The 23,559-nt window shown below is 36.9% G+C and overlaps 1 protein-coding gene across 1 annotated transcript in view; it reads left to right on the forward strand.

Moving 5' to 3' along the window:
• MMP16 (matrix metallopeptidase 16) overlaps positions 1 to 23,559 on the forward strand; it is a 290,123-nt gene that overhangs the window by 235,504 nt on the left and 31,060 nt on the right. The window contains exon 7 of the mRNA XM_049633175.1: positions 11,139 to 11,277. Coding sequence (XP_049489132.1) covers positions 11,139 to 11,277 — 139 coding nt within the window. The remainder of the gene's footprint in view (positions 1 to 11,138; positions 11,278 to 23,559) is intronic.

Here is a 23,559-nt window from a genome sequence, read left to right on the forward strand (position 1 = left end):
TTATCTCTTTTATGCAAAAATATTACCATGTTAAACTTCTTTATTTAGTCAAAACATCAAATCTTATATACTATATTTAATCTTCTGTCATGAGACTCCTTATTACTTAGAATAATTTTCAAAAATTATTTGGCTTCATAGTAGTTGTTCAAGGGCTCCATTATTTGGCTGAGTGATTTGGAAAGTTATTTACTTATTTTTATTTGGGAGAATTTTCTCCTTTTTTTTCCCCTCAAAAGTAAGCAGATAGTGCTTATTCATATTTGTTTCACTTGATAGAAATGAACCAGTAGCATAGTGCTTTCCATTTGTTAATGATTGTGATAATCTGACTTCCCACGGACTGCCTGAGAACTCCATCACTATTTTATGGCACATCAGGTTGTTTGTTGAGGATTTCCTTTGAGTTTAAGGAAGGGCAGTTACCTTTTGACCTTCGTTTTCAAGTAAATAAACCACAGCAAAACATTGGCAACAGAAGGAATGTTTTCAGGAGTATATTAGCATAAAGTAATTAGGCATTGGTAATGAGGATCAGTCTCTCCTGTTATGGCAACAAGTGCTCCTGAACCCTGAAACAAAGTCACTTAGGAATCTTTCAGGGTTTTTTGCTCTGTAATTCCTTGGGAGTTCTCTGCCCAATCTACCCTTATCTCTTAGGAGCAAACCTCTAATTCAACATAGGCCTTAAACTCCTAATTTGTTGACAACTAACTTTGTGTCCCTTTGAAAGGAGAAAGACGTTTCCCTCTGGCACATTCTCTCCTGGGCATCAGCTGCCCTTCCTTGCCCCCCACCCCCACCCTCCTACACACCCCAAGCCTCTGCACTTGCTCAGAGCTTTTTAGTGGAGTCTGTTGATGACTCTTTGCTTCTGCCCAGTGCATTATTTTTATTGCTGATTGTCTGCACTACCCACATTCTTTGAGCTCAGTGAGTTTCCTTTTGTGTTCGAAGAAGAAGCCAAAAATAATAATACTCCACAGCACTAGCTCAACCCTCTGATTATACCTATGTGATACCATGAACCGTCTCTTTCCTACCCTCCATGGCATGACCGTGTCCTGGCATACTGACCGCCCCTGCTCTACAAAATGCAATGAGAATAAACAGAAAGGTTACCTAAAGGGCAGGAATAGTCCTTGGAGAATAGAGGCTTTGTTTTAAGTAAATATCCCCCAAGGTAGTAAAGCTTGCTTGAATTAAGTCTAAAAAGAGAGTGAGAGAGACAGAGAGACAGAGAGAAAGCAAAGAATGATAATGATACTCATGGGAAGGAGAGTAACACCTAGAAACAAACTGGCAGATGGATAATTTCCATGCAATAGTCTAAGTATGCTGGTAGATGTATGATGCTTAGAGGGGTAGTAAAGAGGGCCTGAGAAAGCCTTTCCGTGGGGATGCTTAAACTAAATATTGACCAACCAGTCCCCCTGCATCCAGACTGAGGAAAAGACTTGCTGATATGTCTTCTGTCTTCCAGTGCCTGGTTTTCTCTATCTTTGAACACTTATTCAGCACCCCATGCTGGCTCCTGTTCCAGGGCTGAGGAATACAATGTTTGAATAAGATAGATGAGGTGCATACTCTGATGAGAGACAAGTGAGCAAACAAATAAAGATGATTTCAGAGAACAATAGGTATTGTGAAGCAAATAAAACCTGATGAGTTGAGAGAAAAAAAATTGAGGAAAGACCACTTTAGATTGGGTAGTTAAAAACTAAATTGAATACACCGCCCTATGTACCTTGAGTAAAAATAGCCATATACTTGATTCAGCAGGAACATAGTTTTTATTGCAAATGAAACATCTTTCTTCAGGTCAAAACTAAAGTGATGGTAATTCTTGATAGGTGTGCTAATGACACAGCTGTTTTCCGGCTCATTATATTCACTAAGTGGTAGTTTCTGTTTCACAGAGGCAGCAGTAACAGCATTTCACAGTCTTTTGAAATTAGTTGTTTGCCTCTGCTCCCCTCTAGATTGAATGTACATTCTTAAAGAGTTCATATTTTTGGAAGCTAAAACTGCTAGTGCAGTGGGAGGAATGAAACCTTTTCTATTTTTCAACACTTAATTATATGATATGTGAACTGAAATTTAGATCTCTCCTCCAATATTCATGATCCTTAGATCCCAAAGGAGGTGTGTGTTGGGGGAAGGGGGGTTGTGGAGCCAGGAAGCAAAAGGTCCTAGCACTGTGCGGTGCAATTACATATGGAATTTGAGGCTCCTTACCTTAAATGCAGTGTAGTGATGAAACATTTTTAGTACACTGTTCTTCTCTGCATCATAACCATCACAAAGTGGTTTCTGAACAAGAGTAAATGCAAGAAGAAACCAGTACAAAGGTGTAAGGACCTAAAAAGAAAGCAGGGTCAACATACACACACACACATCTTTCTCACCTCGGAGCTTTCTGTTCTAGGACCAAACCACATTTGTGGCACACGAACGCTTCTTTGCCATTCATTATTCACATATATAAATGGATTAAAAGCTGTAAATATTTATGTTACTATATGTTCTATTATGGATGAATAATTATGAATTTTTAAGTTTTAAAAGTTAGTATTCTTTATGTCAGGACCTAAGAAATACTAATTAACAAAAGAGTGACCCATAGCTGACATATCATGTAACCTTTGGGTGTCTAGATTTTTCAGTATGAATTAATCTAAAAACAAAGGATTTTTTTTTCTTTTACCATTTAGAGACTATAAAAGGTGTTGTCTACATTTAGCACAAGTAGTAAACAAAATATTCCGCAAATGCCATATCTCCTTTCCTTTGAAACACAAATATATTTTATTTATTAAAATAATTTACATTTCTAAATCCAGATGCTAATTGTCACAGATTCTTCTTTGAAAATAGTTCAAGACATTAAGGAATATTCCAGAATTGTGAATTTTGAAATGATTTAGAAGAGTCACCTGTTAATATGTTACTTCCTTCCCCTATCATAGTGAGTCTGTATTTCGAACATTTTTAAAATGCAGACACTATCCAAAGTGATTTGACCCATAGAGGTGGAAGAATTTTCCTTTTTTCCCTGTAGGTTCTTTGGTTCGTCTGATAATTAAATTGACATAAGACAGATTAACAGGAGGAAAAGAAAATTAATTCTATATGTATAGAGCTCCATGAAAATAAGAGACCTCTTCAAAGGGGAAGAGGGACATTCACAGGACATAAGAAAAGCAGGTATTTGGTAATTAGATGTTTGCCCTGCCATATGTGTTGGTTGTTCAGATAAAAAGTTACCTCTGGTAATATCTCTCCTTTTGCACCAGGCCCCCTATCTAAATTCTTTTAGGTAGTTAAGAGAGAGGTGAATTTTTGTCTTGAATCTGCTGGGTCTTGATTGCCTTCAGCTGAAAATATCCGCATGCCGAAGTGGCACGTTTGGGGATAGCATATTCTGCCCCTCTTCAGACATGTCAAGATGTGCTGCTGCGTTATTTCTCCCAGAATCACATCTGGTTCATCTTTGCCTGATGAGCCCTGAAAATTGTGCTTGCAAAATCATTGCAGAAATTCATGCCTGCCTTGGCGAAAAAGTGCATTTTAGTGGTGGCTTTGAACAGGTTTTCTCCTAAGGTTTATAGACCAAAATCCGGTTTGTGTCAGCTCTTGTGATAAGATAATGAAAACTTCTCAGAATGGCATTGTCTTTGCCAGATACATCTATTAAGCATCCCTTAGATTTTTTTTCCTCCAATTTTCTTTCCCAATGTTGAAAAAGAAATATAGCTAATTAAATGTAAATGGCCTTGTTCTCTTTCTTTAAATACTACAATACCTTTTACAATTCTCAGTACAGGCAGTAAATTTGAATACAATAGTTTAGTGTAAAATCAAATTAATGACTTTATAATATATTTTTATGGTTTTATAAGGTGAGATTTTTACATTTCTAGTTCACATATGTTACTGTTGAATGGAGCATGAATTGCAATTAAATGGCACGGAACATAGTTTCATTTCTTTTTTAAAGCATAAACGTGTTGGTTGCAGTATTATTTATAATAGCAAATTTGAATGGCTAGAATGGAGCCTTACTAATCTTACATTTGCTAGCCAGAATGCTATTTAGCCATCACAAATACTTATGAAGATAATATAATAATATTTTATCATAAGGGAATTGCCTATGTATTTTCAGGTTTTTTAAATGAGTGTATATTCTAAACTTTTTATTATGAAAAATTTCAAAAACAGAAAAGTTGGAAGAATGAATACATGCACACTTAACATCTAAATTTAACAACTGTTAGTGTTTGCCTGTATCTTCTGTGTGTATGTGAGCCATGCAACATGACTGCCCAAGCTTTTGGTTAAACCTTTGAAGGAAAGTTGTTGATATCATCAAACTTCATCTTTAACTATAGGATCTAAGTTTTGGTGGCTCAATCAGTTGAGTGTCTGACATCAGCTCAGGTCAAGATCTCACAGTTCATGAGTTCAAGTCCTGCATCAGGCTCTCTGCTATCAGTGGGGAGCCGCTCTGGATCCTCTGGGTCTCTCTCTCTCTCTCTCTCTCTCTCTCTCTCTCTCTCTCTCCTTCTCTCTTTCTTTCTCAAAAATAAATAAACATTTTAAAAAATATACAGGATCTAGGGATTACCCATGCATTGCATTTGGTTGTCAGGTCTATTTAGATATTTAACTCATCATTCTTCCCAGGCTTTTCCCATGATTTTTTTTTTTTCTTGCTGAGACCAGGCCAGTTTTCCTGTAAACATGCCACATTCTGGAATGTGCTTGATTGCTTCCTTTAAATGTCATTTAACTTATTCCTTTATTCCTATGAACTGGAAGAAGTTAGGTGTAAAAGCTCAATTACATTCTATTTTAAACATGTTTGACTTCTATCTGTGTGTGCTTCATAAACGATTCTGTGCCTTTCAATGCCTCGCTACTCTATTATGTATCACATTAGGGGGCACATAATATCAAAGTTGCCTTATGACTGATACAAATCTTGATCACTTGGCTAAGGTGGCAACTCCCATATTTCTGTATTGTAATGATACACTTTCAATGCTAAAATAAACACAAATACACACATGTACACAGGAGTGCATGTGAAATTTTAATAATATTGGTGGATTGTATCAATCTCCAGTTTCCTAGGTTTGATATTATGTAAGAGTTATCATTGGGGAAGGTTAGGCAAGAGTATAAGAAATCTGTTATTTGTTATAGCTGTCATGTGAATCTACAGTTACTTCAATATAATAAGCTTTTTTAAAAAAACAGCAGCTAAGTTATGGGCTGATTTTTAGTAATATACATTGCTAGCAGTGAACAAATTAATCTAATAATTGGCATTTATCATTATCAATTTTTATTCCGGTAGATTCAGTAATTATGTATGAGCTTGGTCAAGCATGTGGCATTATTAAACATGTTTAAATACTAAATTGTATAAGAAATTGTGATCATTTGCTTTCACTGTGTGCTTTTGAAGTATATCTAAGGCAGTGGGTCAGTTGAATGGGGCACCTGTACCAAAGCATACTTTTCCTTTGTGTAACTCCAGCACGGCCATCAATTATCGTTTTCTCAAATTTCCGTTTCATTTCTCTTGCCCCTTCAAACAAGCGGTGGCTTAGGATGGTAAACATTTGGATGTCTGTCTAAGGCTCAGAACTCATTGCTGGCTCCTTCTTGCCCAGATTCCATAATTTCCTATGCACTGCTCCCTCCCAACCTCCAGTCCTGTGAGACCACTTGGTAAGTCTGGCTAGCAAGAGTGGGTCCAGGGTTGAGAGCACTCACCTGGTGTCTCAGACATCTCATTCTGCCCTGAGAAGCAGGAGAAGGAAATACAGGCCTACCAACAGAGCAGAAGCCACCACCTCTTCCTCTCCCCTTTAAACATTCATATAAATTGCCCTTTCCCTTATTATTGCCATGACTTTGTCTCTCATTCACTATTACTACATGTCTGATTTTTTTTTCATAGGTACCAGGTTCATTTTGGACATCAGATTTCCCAGACACTCTCTAGGCCACTCAGAAACAGTACATGATTGCTTGTAAACAAATCTATATGTATAGACAAACGTGTTTCTCTGTCCCCCCCCCCCCATAGCTGGTGAGTTTCCATGGTAAGAATATCATTTTAATAAATAGTCTGATACTCCTATTAAGAAGTTAGGTTGGTTTGAACAATCTCAGATATATGTTAGTCATCCTATGGTGGTTTGATGAAAAAATAGAGGAATTTGTTCTTTAAGCATGTGTGTAGGTCTCCTACAATATGCCAGACATAGCTCCCAAAGCTGATCCTTCAGTGTTAAGGAAACATACTGCCCCTACTTGGGCATATAGCACAGTGGAGCAGGGGGAAGACTGTACCACTTTAAAATTGATAATACAGCAACAGATTGTGTAAGTGCTGTGAAGTGAAATTACAGACTACTATGAAACAGTATAACAGGGTCACCTGATTTCAGTCAGCAGGCAGGTAAGACCTTTTTGTGCAAAGGAAATTTCAGCTGAAAATGAATAGATGATTCACACTTCATCGGATGAAGTGTGTGAGGAAGGGAAAGAACATTCAAAGTGGAGAAAACTGCATAGGAGAAGTCTTAAGGAAGAAAAGAGCTTTCCTCTATCAGAAACTGAAACAATGCCGATGTCACTAAAACATCATGAGCACAAAAGGGACCTGCAGTGGTTGTGCACGGGCTGGAGGCAGGGACCCAGTCTGAATTCCATTTTGGATGCAGGAGGAGACAGACCGGGAGCTTTGAGTTGGCATCGCAGTCATCTCGGTGAAATACAGTGGCAGCTCGGAGTAGGATGGTGACAGAGAAGATGGCAAGGAATCAAGAGGTTTCAGATGCTATTTCAGAGGTGAAGGCTGGAGGAAGCCCACAGTGGCAGGCGAGGGCTGAGGAACCAATGATGCCTTCTGTAATGTTCAGTTTAGACACACGAGGCATTCATAGATTTACATCAAGTTGTTGGCTAAATAACGAATCTATGTATCAGAAGAGAGGTAAAAGTAGATCAGGTCTACTAATTGGTTTCTAAAAGGTCTGAAAATAGCACCCTCTTCAGACAGCAGGAGGATCCTTTTTCTCCATAGTTGTCAGCAAACAATATGCCTGTATTAAGACAGAGTTTTAGGGGCGCCTGGGTGGCTCAGATGGTTAAGCGTCTGACTCTTGATTTTGGCTCAGGTCATGATCTCATGGTTCATTAGATCGAGCCCCGCATCAGGTTCTGTGCTGAGAGCATGGGGCTTGCTTGGGATTCTCTCTCTGCCCCTCCCTGGTTCATATGCTTTCTCTCTCTCTCTCTCTCTCTCTCTCTCTCTCTCTCTCTCAAAATAAATAAACATTTAAAAAAAAAAAAAAACAAAGAGATATGGGCCTCCTGGGTGGCTCAGTCAGGTAAGCATTGGACTTCGGCTCAGGTCATGATGTCGGGGGAGGTGGGTTTGAGCCCGACATCGGGTTCTATGCTGAGGGCTCAGAGTCTGGAGCCTGCTTTCGATTCTGTGTCTCCCTCTCTCTCTCTGCCCCTCCCCCATTCACGTCCTCTCTCTCTCTCTCTCTCTCTCTCTCTCTCTCTCTCTCTGTCAAAAATAAACATTAAAAAAAAACCAGAATTTTAAAGGGGATTAAAAAAAAAAAAGCAAACCCAGTTCCTCATGTGTGTTATTGCTTCGTGGTATATAGCCTGTAGTACTCTGTGTATTTGTTATCTGTGTGAACAAGGTGGTCTGCCTGGATCCCATGCTATACGGAACAAAAAAATCTGTGTAAACTTGTAGCTAACGTGTAATATTGGTGTTTAACTAGGAATTCCTCCTTGGTAATTTTTAAGTGCTATTTTTTTCTATAAGTTGACATTGCACATGTGCTAGTTTTGATTATTTTTAGGGTATACTTCCACTCCTTCCACCCCCTTTTATAAGGGCTGTAGCCAAAAAAAGGCCAGTGGCAAGATAGAAACAACAGATTTAGAGCTCGGTGATTCTTCTTTCTTTCCCCTTACACCAAAGACCAAAACAAAACGTACATTGTTTGGAAGGGTGAAACAGTTTGTTTCTTTCCTGCATGGTTCAAACACCTTTGTATATCATACCTTTCTAAAAATAATGGAATATATACTAAACATCTGCCTATTCAAGTAGAACATTTGTATTCTTGTGACATCTGCATAGCTTTTGACTTCTAAAAGGATAACTTACCTTTACTTGGTCCTTTCCTCCATAAACGCGTTTTCTTTCAAGAAATATTTAGTAAGCTTCTGCCATGTGCAAGGCATTTTTGTGGAAACGGGAAACCACAAATGAACAAAGACAGATGTCTTTGCCATCATGGAGTTTATATTCTAGTGGAGAGAGAATGAACAGCAAATACAACATGCATTGTGCTAAAACAGTGATCGACATGGTGCAGGAAAATAAAGGAGGGGAGTGAAATCACATGTGGGTGGGTGGAGTGTGAGAATTCAGTTTTAGGTAGTGTGGTGAGAGGAGGTTTCACTTAGAAGGGAAATTTGCATAGAGACTTAAATACCATTTTAAATATCCTCTTTCTACAAAATCGTTCGCAAGCCCCATTTCTGAAATGGCAACCTAGAGTGACTGTGACATGTTTACATCCTCTGTGACAGAATGCTTGGCAAATTATTTGTACCATTGCTTTCTACCACTCTGAGAAGACATGGATAAGTGGAATAGAAGCACAACGTGAATATCTGCAATTTATATAACTGTCTGCCAAGGCTGCTGTCAATGAGAAGTTGTTCTGAACTCACCTATGATTCCATATTACCTTCTGAATGTTTGCAAATGGACTGTGCCTATCTTGAGGCAGAATTTACATTTTTTCCCCATAGTAGTGGCAAGTTGAGGCTACGTTCCTGTCTTCACACAGCAGCGTACGTCTGTCCCAAAGAGCCATGGCCGTGTCTCAGTACTGGGGAGATAGAACAACGTGAAGTGCTTGTCTGAGAAAAATTGGAATACAGTTCAGGCTTTTTCCCTGATGTTTTTCTGTCCTTCAGCTCAGAGAGCTTTCCATTTCATTGTTCCATAAATAACCATGGCCAGTTATTTCTTTATCTGAGTCCAGTAGGTATTTAGCCATTTTTCTTTATTATTTTAGGATAGATAGATAGATAGATAGATAGAATTTAAGAATAATTTATATGGAGATTGACATAGTTTTAATGAAAAGCTCTTGTGGTAGTTAGATGAAAATGCTGGCTTTCTTTTAAATTATGAGAATATCTTCTGCTCACATACTATTAGCAGTAAGCCCTGGATCTTCATGCCCACATATATGTCCCTGAATCAATCTTTTCATGGCCTAACTTTGGATTTTAAAGTCTGTTTAATCAAGATATGTATTAATTCCAGCTACCTGGCACCAAAAAAATTATTAAGAAGAGGTTAAAAATATAAGAGGTTAATCTCTTATATTAACCTCTTAAATATAAGAGGTTAGTCTCTTTCCTGTTGGCAGGAAAGAGATGTGTGGCTAAAGCTATAATATGGCTGAAGTCTGAAGAAGAAACAAAGAGCAGGAACTGAAATTGTAAACAAAATTGTAAAGGAAAATAAGATAACTAGTTTCAATACAATTTTAACAATAATAAAAACCAATCTGCCAGGTCCTCAGAAAGTTCTTTATGTTTAAAACAGTAATTATACTATGAGTCAATTATTAGTTTGTAATAACCCAATGACTAGTGTCTTGACCAGGATGACCATTGTTAAGAGACAAAGCAGGAATAGGATATGAACTTAGAGATGTTAATTAAACTAGTTCCTTCTTTATAAATCACAACGTCCGTAGAGAAGACAGCCCAGGATAGCTAGAATGAAGTACAATTACCCAAAGATCCTAAGAAAATTTTTATATTTGGATTCATTTAGATGGGATGGGAAAAATTCATTTTTATCATACCACCTGAAATCCAAGAATCCTCAGTTGAATGTGTGTGTGTGTGTGTGTGTGTGTGTGTGTGTGTGTGAATGACCATATGAATAACTGACAAATCCTAGAAAATCTAGTCAGGCTAAACAATTATTAGCCAAAAGATTGGGAAAGCCCTATAATAAATCACTTATTAATATATAAGTAAGGGAAGGAGAGCAGAGAAGACTTGAGTTGGAAGTATTTTTGTAAAACATACTTATCTAAGTATAAATATATAACTTCCAATTGAAATGTTGTCTGTAAATACAAATTTTGAAATAAAGTAAAATAACATAGTTTAGAATATCCTTAGTTTTTCCAATGTTAAAGCACTTTGAAAAGTCTTATTCTGAAATTTTCAATAGAAAATATTTTAATGTAATCAAATACAGCATTTTTGAAAAATTTTTTGCCATTAGTAAGAATTTATGGCAAAACATATTGTGTGCAAGCTAATGATTAATTCAACAACATTTATAAATACTTGCTATGGGGTAAGTCACGTATTTTCACTAGAGATAAGAGTAGACACTTTTTATATAAAATGACCAATGCTATGATTGAGTGAAGTCAGGATATTGTGAGAGTATATAGGAGAGGCAGTTGACCCAGATGGGAATCACTGTGATGATTTTTTTTATGATAACTTTGTTCATTTAGGGTCACCATATAATTTATCATCCAAACCAGAACATATTTGAAGGTGAAAGAGGACTCTATTTATAATTACATGGGGGAATGTGTATAATGTAGGCATATCAAGAAGGATGGCCTCTTTATTCCATCTCCAGCATTTTAGGTGTGAGATCTTGTGTATGTCTATAAATGCATACATATCCATATGCTGCTCTCTTATTCAGGAAAACTGACTTAATTCACAAATCTGGCAGGGACTTGCCTGTGCTACTTCTGGTTTTCCATCTAAAAGACCCTGGAGACAATGTAAAATGCTACAGTTAAATATTCTTATGTTATCTTTTAATCACACTGTGTGGATTAGAGATTTGGTGGTTAACTCCAAAAATACCTGTGATCACTGTAAGCAAGTTAATTAGATGCTTCTTTGCTTTGATGTGAGACAGTGAAAATGACACTAGTTTAGTTTTGGAAATGTTACAGCATTGCACAGCGAAATGCCATGAAGGCCTGCCTGTTTGTTGAGAGATACTTTTGCTTGCTTTATAGGACCAGTGGTTTTGGCGAGTGAGAAACAACAGAGTGATGGATGGGTACCCCATGCAAATTACTTACTTCTGGCGGGGCTTGCCTCCTAGTATCGATGCAGTTTATGAAAACAGTGATGGGAATTTTGTCTTCTTTAAAGGTAAGGAATGTTTCCTATGTTTTGCTTTGCTGTGTTTTGGTCATTTTGTGCAGGGCCCTATAGCACGTATAGAAACGAATAAGTAAAACCTGTTGAATGAGGTTAGGTATCTTATTCATATTCTGAAATGAACTGTATATATTGACTGGAAATATAAATGAAGTAAAATCAATGATCATGTTTAACTCTCTAATTTGTTTTCTTATAAGGCATTCTCATATATAAGTCAAATTTAGAAAGCATTGTGTGATTTCTTAAAATTTTTAGATTTGGCTTAAAAGCACAAGAAGTAAATTATCGGGGCTCCTGGGTGGCTCAGTTGGTTAAGAGTCCAACTTCAGCTCAGGTCATGATCTCGTGGTTTGTGAGTTCGAGCCCCATGTCCAGCTCTGTGCTGGACACAGAGCTGGACTCCAGCTCTGAGCCTGGAGCTTGCTTCAGATTCTGTGTCTCCCTCTCTGTCTGCTCCTCCTCTGCTCATTCTCTCTCTCTCTCTCTCTCTCTCTCTCTCTCTCTCTCTCTCTCTCTCTATCTCTCAAAAATAAAAAAGAAAATTAAACATTAAAAACAGGTAAATTATGAATGAATCAATTGATTAATTACTAAAAAGCCCTTTTTTTCCATTAACTAAAGAGTTTTGTGGGGTTTTTTTTCTTTTTTTAGAGTATTTGGAATTGCTTGTTGTTTTTATAAAATGAAGTCTATTTTACTTCTTATTTTCATATACAGTATAATCTTTTTAGCTTTACTTGATTTAATAAGTGTGTTAAATAGTTTCCAGTAAACTAACAAATTGCTCATAAAGGCTAAGAAAACTCATGAGTAGGAAAATAAAATTCACCCAATTAATTTCACCCAATAAAATGTATTGCTTGTTATTTACCTAAGTGACAAATTTTAATTGCACAAATACTAACTGCCTCCCATACAAAAGTGAGATTACCTGGTAAAGTGAACTTAGTCAAGTGCCTGGTATTCTATCCTCAAAACTTTCTAGCACCCAAAACAATAAATCATAAGTGTGTGGGGGAAACATAGGGAAAGAGATTGAGTTGGAGGATTGACAGAATTGTGAGAAAATATTTGATAGAACTACTCTACAACCTAGCAATTGCACTACTAGGTACTGACCCAAAGGTTGCAAAAATACTGATTCAAAGGGGCACGTGCACCCCTAAGTTTATATAACAGCACTATCAATAATAGCCAAATAATGGAGAGAGCCCAAATGTCCATTGACTGATGAATAGATAAAGAAGATGTGGTATATCTATACAATGGAAAATTACTCAGCCATAAAAATAATGAAATCTTGCCATTTGCAATGACATGGATGGGGCTAGAGTGTATTATGCTAAACAAAATAAATCAAAGAAAGACAAATGCCATATGACTTCACTCATGTATTTAATGAATTTAAGAAACAAAACAGATGAACATAGGGGAAAGAAAAAAAAAAGAGGGAGGCAAACCATAAGAGACTCTTAATGATACAGAACAAACAGGGTTGCTGGAGGAGAGGTGGGTGGATGATGGGCTGGATGGGTGATGGGCATTAAGGAGGGCATTTGTTGGGATGCTCACTGGGTGTTATGTAAGTGATGAATCACTAAATTCTACTCCTGAAACCCATATTACACTAAATGTTAACTAACTGGAGTTTAAATAAAATTTTGAAACAAACTAAAAAGATATTTGAGCTGAAACTGAGAACTAGGGTGCAGAACATATCGATTGATTGCTGACTGATTGACTGATTGATTGATTGAGTATATTAGCAAGAGCTTAAAGGACTGAAAAGAAGCTTAAACAGGGATGGAGGTAGAAGAGAAGAAAAGGGGTCTTAACACCCCCCCCCAAGAAAAGTAATTATTCCCGGGATCAAACTAGGTGAATTTGTAATGATGAGAACTAGTAATTATGAGAATAATGAAAACCTAGGGTATAAGAAACACTTGTAATATTTTAAGGGAGATCCAAACTATCCATATGAAATGAAAGTTAATACCTGGAATTTATTTTCTCTTTACAGTTCGTTCCTGGAGAAAAGCGGGGTAGAACATTAGTTATAAGTACATGAGGATTCTGCAGGCACACTGCCAATTTTTAACACTTACTAGCCGTATGAACTGGGCAAGTCTCTCTGTCTCAGTTTCTGTATCTGAAAAATGGGGTTAGCATTACTCCCCATCTCAGAATTAGTTTGAGGACTGAATTAATTACTACATGTGAGTCACTTGGCACACATAAGCGTTCGATAGATGTCAGCCATTACTCTTACTAGTATGATATTGGTAATCTTACTGCCCTCCTGCTATCCACAATAAGCATGTAAATGAAGTGGACGTGCAGGTACATTGCACCACTGTGGACAAAGAAAAGATAGCGGCAAAAGGTTCTGAATCTTCGGGGCATGATATTTTGGAAGGAAATTCCCCTCCCCTACACTTTTCTTTGGTCCTATGAGCAATAACAACAGAAAGAAAGGAGGAATAAGCCCGAGGTAGCTTTCAGCTTGAAGGCTGTCCCCAGAGGCCCTGTCTCACCACAGAATCATTAGTGCTCTCTGACAAAACTGCCTGAGCAGAACCGGGCCTAGTCATAAATCAGTGTTCTGACAGCTCTTTACTGCCTTAGGGCATTATCACCTTTATTCACTTTGCTTCTCCTCACCCATTCACTTGTGGAATGGGCACCTCCTTTTCAGTTTTTCAACAGCCAACAGAAAAGGCACCTCCTCAGAATGTCCCTCTGTCCACCCTCTTTAAAGTCACGCCTTCCAGCTTGCACACAGTGTATGGAAAAAGTTTAAGTCACCTCTAGCATTCAAATGTAAATTACCTGAGAGATTTATCGTATTTCCTTGCACATTACTGTATTTTCAGTTCTTAGAACAGTGCTGGTGCATAGTAGGTGCTCTACGAACACTTGAATGAAAACAGTATAGGTGAATATGATGTGACTCAGTATGGTGTTTCTGATGTCACGACGCTAGCAATAGGAATAACTTTGCTTCGTGTCACAAATTTATTCAACTCCTGGCATGTTGTGTTTGCCAGTGATCTCTTCTGGTATATTGCCGGTTATCAAGAAATGTCTGATCTTAGAACTCTTGTCGGTCCACGGACCTTGTTGTGGTGCTTCCTCCCTCTAGTGTTCTCTCCACAGTACTTTCAGGGAAACCTTCTCTACACCCAGCCATGAATCTGCAGCTCCCCTGTTCCAATCACCATTGCTTTCCCAGAGGGGAGCCAGAAGCTCTGGGTAACCGCGGTAAGACCACCCCCTTCCCTAGTATCCACCTCCCCGCTGGCAGGAGAGTTAAGGCCCCAGAATTCTGGACTTCAGTTAATACACCCCCCCTTTGCTACCCTCACCACAATAATCACAATCAAAGTGACCATTCCAGCTTGCCACCATCTCTTTATATCCTTGATCACCTCAAAAAGTCCAACTTTTCCGAGGGATCAAATCATTCCTCATCCCAAAACCATCCTCCTCATTTTGCTCAGTGGGCCATGAAGCAGTCTACAGCTCATCTCTAGCAATCCAATCTCCCTCCCTGCTCTAATTCTCTACATACCATCTAAAAACTATACATTTCACCGATTTATTGCTCATGGGTATCCTTCCCGCTAGAATATCAGCTCCATAAGGGCAAGTTCTTCTCTCCCCAACTCTTTTTTTCTTTTTTCTTTTTTACTGCTGTATTCCCTGTATCTTCAATCAGGGATTGACAGACTTTTTCAATAATGACCAAATAACGAATATTTTAGGCTTTGCTGCCCATGCCACCCCTATTACATATCCTTTCTTTTAACCTTTAAAAATGTAAAAAAAAAAAAAAACAAACTCTTCCTAGAGCATGGGCTGTACAAAAGCAGGCATTGGTCCTAGTTCGCTGACCTCTGTTTTAAACAATACCTGGGATATAGTAAACAGTACACAAAGATTTATAGAACGAATAAAGAACAAAGTTCAAATCCCAATCTCTGTCCGTATTCACAGCCCAAACTTTAGGCCAAATTTTATGTATGCAAATTTGTCATATGCAGTGAGAGTTGTCAGTACCTAAATTATAAAATCATGCAAACAACAGCAACTTATTCTCTAAATATGTGATTAACTTGATATTCTTAACAGAACCTTTGCTCTTTGGTCTGTTAAAGTATAGTGTATCAAAATATATTGACGTGTCTCTGCTTCCAGCTGAGATGTAACAATAGGGATCAGATTTACCCTCCTATGTAAACTCACCAACAATTGGACAAAGTATTTAAAACAATGATTTTCATGACACTGGACAGCAAGAAACAAAGGGTAGTGAACCTGAGAGTCAGGAAATAAAGAGAAATGATCCCGGGTCCCAGTTTCCTGTTTGGGGAAAGTTTCCAGGCCATAGAACAAGTTGGGGGGGGTGGTCCAGGTGGTGTTCAGAAGACTGTCTCAGTTGAGGGTAACAGAGCAGAGAGTCAAAGCATAACAAGGTGGTTACAGTGCCCAGAACAAAGCAATGCCAAGGAGAGAGGTATACAGAGTGAGCATGCACACATCAGCAGAGGAACTCCCTAAAATATGGGAGAAGGAACTGGTCAGCATATGTATGTCGGGAAACTACTGAGGTGTAGAGTAAGAATCACTTCATAGGATGAAACAGGAGAGTTCCTGACTCTTACACAGAGCTAACAGTACTTATTCCCACCAGCCACCCCTCCATGGGCATCGGATAGAGTACTGAAAAAGGTCTTCTCTCAGAAGTGGGTAATGATTATCATAGAAGGAACATGTTCCACTCCTACCTAACAAATCTTGAAAGACCTGAAGCAATCAAGTTGTTTCCAATAAGGATACAAAAATATTCACCCGATGAGGTAAAACTCACAGCATCTAACCTCTCCCATAAGACTGGGAACAGACAAGGATGTCACACTTGTCCATTTTATTCAGTTTTGTACTGGAGATTTTATGTAGTGTAAAAAAAGGCAAGAGAGGAGCGCCTGGGTGGCTCAGTCGATTGAGTGTCTGACTCATGATTTTGGCTCAGGTCATGATCTCATAGTTTGTGGCATTGAGCCCCGCGTTGGCATCTGTGCTGATATCACAAATCCTGCTTGGGATTCTCTCTCTCCCTCTGTGTCTGCCTCTCCCTCCCTCTCTCTCTCTCTCTCAAAATAAATAAATAAACATTTTTTTTTAAAGGCAAGAGAGGGGAACCTGAGTGGCTCAGTTGGTTAAGCATTGAGTTCAGCTCAGGCCATGATCTCATGGTCCATGAGTTTGAGCCCTGTGTCAGATTCTGTGGTGACAGCTTGGAGCCTGGAGCCTACTTCAATTCTGTGTCTCCCTCTCTCTCTCTGCACCCCTACCCCTCTTGTACTCTGTCTCTTTCTCAAAAATAAATATTTTTAAAAATGTTAAAAAAAAGAGATATAATAAATAAAACTATATTCATGGACAACATGACTGTTGAAAATCAGATGCAATCAACCAATTATCTATAATGAACAAGTGAATTTAGTAAGTATACAAGATATAAGATCATTATACAAAAAGTAATTGTATTTCTATACAGGAACTGTGAGGGGTCTGAGTTTTTTATCCTATTTGTAAGCTCCCATGTTGGCCTGCCTCACTTGCATGGATATTGGTAGAAACACAAGATTCCTGGGTCAGAGAAAAAGACAGAGACAAAAGTGTAGCCAGAGTATAGCCATTTGTATGACTCGCCTAAACCCCTGATTCTCAAAGGCTGATATGAAGAGGGCCAGGTGACACCTGTACATGTAATCAGTTACATTGTAGGAAAGAAACCACAAGCTTAGAGAACCTAAATATTTCATAATGAGAAGTAAGCCTGCTTAAATTTTATCCCAAAGGGAAACATTTTCTCTATTATACTGGACAATAAACAAATCTTTCCTTTGCTGTGGAGGAGACACACTCTATAACCCAAGATTGTTTTTGCTACACAAATATATTTGGAAATATAGTCTAGAACAAAGGCAGTCATTGCCTCTGCTCACCAGACATGCTGAAAATCAGGTGACCTATGGAGAATTTTCTCCCATCACATAGAAGCAAACAGTCATGAATTGAAAATTTAAGAGAAAAAAATTACAATTGCATCAAAAACTATCAAAGACTTAGGGATCAATCCAAAAGATATATGAATAATCTCTACACTGAAAACTATAAACTTTTGCTAAATGAAGTAAAGAAGACAAATAAATGGAAAAATATGTCTTATTGATGTGGAAGACTCAGTATTATTATAACTCTCACCAAATTTATCTGAACATTAAGTGCCGTCCCAATCAAAATCCCAGGAAGGCTTTTTGTAGAAATTATCATGCAGATTCTAAAATTCATGTGCAAATACAAAGGACCTAGTATAGACAAAACCACTTCTAGAACACTAATTAAACACTGAAAGTCTTATTTTAGACCTATAGTAATCAGTGTGGCATTGTCATAAACAATTAAAAGAAATCTGTGTAATAGAATTGAGTCCAGAAACAGACTAAGAACAGATAGACAAGTAATTCTGACAGAGGTACAAAGGAAATTCAGTGGAGAGAAGATAATTTTTCAACAAATGGTGCTGAAAACATAGGATATCCATATGCAAAAAAAAAAAAAAAAAAAAAAAAAAAAAAACCTCTAATCCAAACTTTGCACCATATACAGAAATTATCTAAAAATGGTGCTAACATCTCTAAATGTAGAATCATAAGTATAAAACAACTAGAAACAAATAAGAGACAAATATATGTGACTTTGGTTTAGACAAAATTTCTTATGTTTGATGCCAAAATCACAATCCATAAAAGAAAACTTAATGAATTGGATTTCATCAAAATTAAAAATCTCTGCGCTTCAGGGCACCTGGGTGGCTCAGTTGGTTAAGCATCAGACTCCTGATTTTGGCTCAGGTCATGATCTTGCAGTTCATGGGTTCAAGCCCTGCATCAGGCTCTGCACTGACAGCATGGAACCTGCTTGGGGTTCTCTGTCTCCCCTATCTCCCTCTCTCTCTGCCCCTCTCCTAGTCATGAGCTCTCTCACTCTCTTTCTCAAAAGTAAACATTAAAAAAAATTCTGCTCTTCAAAGATACTTTGAAGAGAATAAAAGACATGCCAATGACTAGATTTATGCAAACCATATATATGAAGGATTTGTATCCAGAATATATAAAGATCTCTCAAAACTGAAAAAGAAAATAAGCAACTCAATAAAAGTGAGTGAAGGATTTCAGCAGAAACTTCACCAGGGATGGTATATGGATGGCAAATGGCCACATAAAAAGATGCTTAACAGTATCAGTCATTAGGAAGATGTAAGTTAAAACCACAATGAGATACTACTGCATACTTGTTAGAATGGCCAAAATTAAAAAGACTGATCATGCCAAGTGTTGATAATTCCTTTAAAACATAAATATATAGCTACTGTATGAACCAGCCATTGCGCTCTTAGGTATTTTCTCAAGACAAATGAGAACATATGTCCAAAGATATCTACCCCAATATTCAAAACATAAGTATTTGTAATCACCTCAAATTAGAAATAATTCAAATATCCTCAACTGATCAATGGATGATGAAACTGATATGTCAATATAATGAAATACTACTTAGCAATACAAAAGGATGAATTACTAACTTACATTACAACATGGATGAAGCTCAAAATAATTACGCTTTGTAAAATAATTCAGACAAAAAATAGTACTCATATTAAACTCCAGAAAATGCAAATTGATCTATAGTGACAGAAAGTTGCTGAGGACAGGTGAGAATTGAGCAGGAGGGAATACAGAGGAGCATGAGAAATTTTAGGGTGATCAGTATATTCACTATCTTGATTGTATTGATATTTTGACATATACATACATATGTGAAAACTTAACAAATTATGTACTGAAATAGGTGCTATTTATTGAATGTCAGTGGTACCACAGTACAGCTTTACTAAAAAACAGCTTCACTAAGCACATCAGTTTATGTTGAAATAGTTCAACTATTTCATAAATTTAAGTATTCTGGTGACTCTGGGTAGTAAAATTTTATTCCTTCAATGTTCCACAGTGTGTTAATTATAATCATCCAAATTAATACTATTCTGGTTTCAGTCCCTTACTTGAGCCCAGTGGTAATTAAGCAGAGTGTCCCCTTTATGAGCAGGGATGCCTCCTTCTCAGCAACCTCTCTTCTTGGTTACATTTCTAGTGTCATTGAGAATAGTAGATTGAGAAATTAACTAAGTCTTAATATAGACTCGTTCCACTTACTGAAGATATATTTAAAACATTATATAATTTCAATTTAATCTTAGAATTTGCTGCTTATAATGATTAGAATGTATTTTCTAGTAAGTATTTTTATTGGAATGGCTATAAAATAGATTGATGCCCACATTTGAAATAATTTCATCATTGTTATTTTATTTTGCTTTTCTATATTATTTTCTCTCTGTATTATAATTTCCCTCTTCTTATTTTTGTTTATTTTTTAGTTATGTTTTACTGTGTTGTCACATACTTTTCCTTTAAGGGCCCTCAAATTTGTGTGTAATTAAACAGGTATAAGTAAGTAGGTAAATAGTTTAAGGGATTTTTTCATTCTACCTCACATATGCATGGGTGTGTTATTGTTTTTAAAAAGGACATAATGTCTCCCTTTACTAATCAAGGTACTCAGTGTAGCTGCTTGTATTAGAATGTGAGGCCAATGTACAAACCCCTCAATTTCAGCTGGTCAGCTATCTTAACATCATTCAGGTAAATTGAACATAATAGAGTAACATGTTATGAGTACAATCACGCCAGATGTTGATATTCTCAATTACTAGTCATATTCAGGCCGAATGGTTATGGGATAATAATATCAAAAATCTATGTTGAAAATGGAGTTGGTGTAATTCTCTCAACTGAAAATAATTTTTAAAATGAAGTCTCCGGTGTTGTCAAAATCAGTAACAGTCAAAATCAAGTAGTTGAAAAGTCTCAAAATTCATATTGTTGCTATGACTTAATAATTTTAAGCAGTACTTATTTGACAGCTTCATTTCAAGAGGCAAAAATCGCTTACAGAATTGGAAGTAAATTATCTAGGGTGTAAAAGAGCAGGATAATAAAGTTTGGGAATATGCAGTCATTCAAAACACATGCATTAAAAAAGAAGAGGTGTCTAACATGTGGCACTGGAAGATGGCAAAGAAAATAGCCGTTTAAGACATTATTTATGTAATTTACATTCTTACTTTATTTCAAATACTCCTGTAAACCAGCAACTTCTTAATGGTACTTGCAAATCCTCACTCTTGAAAGGTTTAGGGAGTGCTAATGAAATTCATTTGAGGTAGAAATACACCTTTTCTTGCATAGTGCAATGAATAACTAAAAGATCTTTTACTATAAATAGATGATTACAATGATTATTTCCTTATGGGAGGTAATGGGAAATTTATGCCTAAAGAGCTACACCAGATTAAGAAATTTACATTCAGTGGCCCTTGATACACATAAAAATAGATTCATAGCATGTGAATTGTGCTATTTTCTTGAATTCTAAATATTCAAAGAATTTGAATATTAATGTTTATGTTATATATTGACATGAAGTCATCATCTAAACCAAGGGACTAAACATATAATATTTGAAAACTCCCTTGATAATATACCTCTGCTTATTTATAACAATCCAAAAGTCTATGGTGTGTTTTTATTATTGCTGTGTTTGTTCCTATTTTAAACTACAATATTTTCCCATCAGTGAAACCTGTGTCTAATTTTTTTTCTCATTATCCAAAATTTTAATCATATCCTTTTATTTACCATGTCAGTTTGAGTTCCCTGGGAAGCAAACAGTGAGATAAAGATCGAGAAAAGAAATAAACCTCTGAAGGCAAAGAGGGAAAAGGCAAGACTGGCCTAGAAAGCCTTGGACTGTGCTGTGGATGTGACAGAGTCTTGGAGAACCAAATAGGGAGCTCCATAGCAAAGACTGTCCGTTAGAGGAGTCTCAAGTAGGGCAGAAATGGCCAGGATCTAGGATGTGCCATGCTCTGTCACTGGCTGGAAGCTGCTGAAGAAGAGTATCATGGCTTTGGCCCCGCCAAAGCCACTTAGCTGACTTCTTGGCCCAATTATCAGATCCAAAGGCCTTCATATGATAGACCAACTCACTTTCTTTCTTTTTCTTTCTCTTTCTTTCTTTCTTTCTTTCTTTCTTTCTTTCTTTCTTTTTCTTTCTCTTTTTCTTCCCATCTTTCTTTCATTCTTTCCATCTTTCTTTCTTTTTTTCTTTCAGATTTTGTTTTATTTTGAGAGAGAGGGAAAGTGAGAGGGGGCAGGGGCAGAGGGAGAGAAAGAGAATCTTAATTAGGCTCCACACTCAACATGGAGCCCCATGCGGGGCTCGATCTCACAACTGTAAGATCATGACCTGAGCCAAAATCAAGAGTTGGACGCTTAACCGACTAAACCACCCAGGCGCTCTCGGTTCTTTCTCGAAGAGAAATCTAATAAGCTACTAATGCAATGGCTGCCACATTCGCGGAAGTATTCAAAACTCTCTGCTTACTAGATGATGTTGTAAAACCTGGAAAAATAAATGCTGGTGGCAAAAAGCCATATGACCTCCAGAGTTGGCCATTTGTTCAAATTTCTTGAGTAACCAGACTGTAAACAATACAGAAATTACAACTTAATCCAAATAATTGGCACTAATGTATATCTGTGTACTTAATCATGTATTATCGATATTATTTATTTGAATTGGTAGCAAGCAAATTTGAACGATGGAATATTGTGTTATACAATAAGTACCACTTATTGGGTACCATGATCTGGGTATGGCATGGATATATTATACATTTGATCCCTCATTATTTCAAGAGCTCTGGATGAGAGGTGTTAGTACCTTATGTGCACAATAGGAAAGGAAGATTCGGGTTTTACTTTTCCAAGATCTCCCAGCTAACAATTGGCAGGGCTATCACCCCTTAGTCCTATCTACTTTCGAGGCTGTTGAATGTTCCATTACACCACAGCATCTAATATGGAAAATATTAATTCTTCATGAGTTTTTTTTCCCCAAATCTCTGAAGTATTCTCCAAGCATATATCAATGTTGCACAATAATTAGCCCAATGAACAATAGTTATTGAATAATCTAAGTGGAGCCTTCATTTATATGAAGAAAATCCAGGCTTTAAGGAATTAATGTTTTCATTTTTAATGTAAAAGGATGCAAAGCAAATACCTTCGACTTTGTGGATCATATGCTTTTCAATCATAACTACTAAACTTTCTCATTGTAGGGTGAAAGCAGACTAGACAATATGTAATGAATAGGTGTGACTGCCTTCTGATAAAATTTTATTTACAAAAACAGGCAGCAGCTGGTGGCCCAAGTTTACTAACCATTGTTGTAATAGAAGATACAAAATATAAATGTGTAAGTAGAATTTTGTGGACTCTAATAAGACAAAAATATAGTTGATTTTTTAGTTAATAAATTTTAAAGAGTACCTGATTACTGAGGATACAATGAACAAGGCATGAGCAGAATACAGTGGATTAATTAATAAACACTTCCAATAATAAATGTGGAGTGATTACTTGATAAAGCAGGAAGGAAGGAAAAAATCATCAGCAATTCTGAAAGCCAGACAGAGTGTAAATGTGTACTATTAAGAGAGTCAATTTGGAATAGCAAGTTGAGTATTGAATTAAAATACCTGGTCTGTTGTACAAATATATTAGCAACTGGTTGTGTGTTTTAAGAACATCACTTTTTTGGCCTGTAAAATAAATGTGTTAGGCTGGATTCTCAACCTTTTTTCTGATCTTAATACATCTGAACAATAAAAATAGTGCACTCCCATTAGTAACAGTGTGCCAGTCCAAGGGTGTTAGAAAAGCAGGTATTAATTTAGCTTGATAAAAATGTTAAAAAATCATTAGACACTACAGTTTTCCTTTTAAGAATAAGCATGTAATTTAAAAATTCTTCATGGGATTATTTGTTTAGTGTCTATTTCCTCTGCTGGTCCATCAGTTTTACAAGAGCAAGAATCTGTGTGTTTCCTTCATTGGTATCTATAGCTCCAAGTTCAGTGACTGGCTATAAGAGCCTCGTAATAAACAGACATTGCATGGATGGATGAATGGATGGATGGATGGATGGATGGATGGATGGATGAATCTCACTGAGGAATTACTGGAATAGATGGTCTGTAAAGTCATCTCCAACTGTAAACATTCTTTGAGGTTATTC

This window comes from Panthera uncia, chromosome F2 (genome assembly GCF_023721935.1).
Source record: "Panthera uncia isolate 11264 chromosome F2, Puncia_PCG_1.0, whole genome shotgun sequence".
NCBI classification, from domain to species: domain Eukaryota; kingdom Metazoa; phylum Chordata; class Mammalia; order Carnivora; family Felidae; genus Panthera; species Panthera uncia.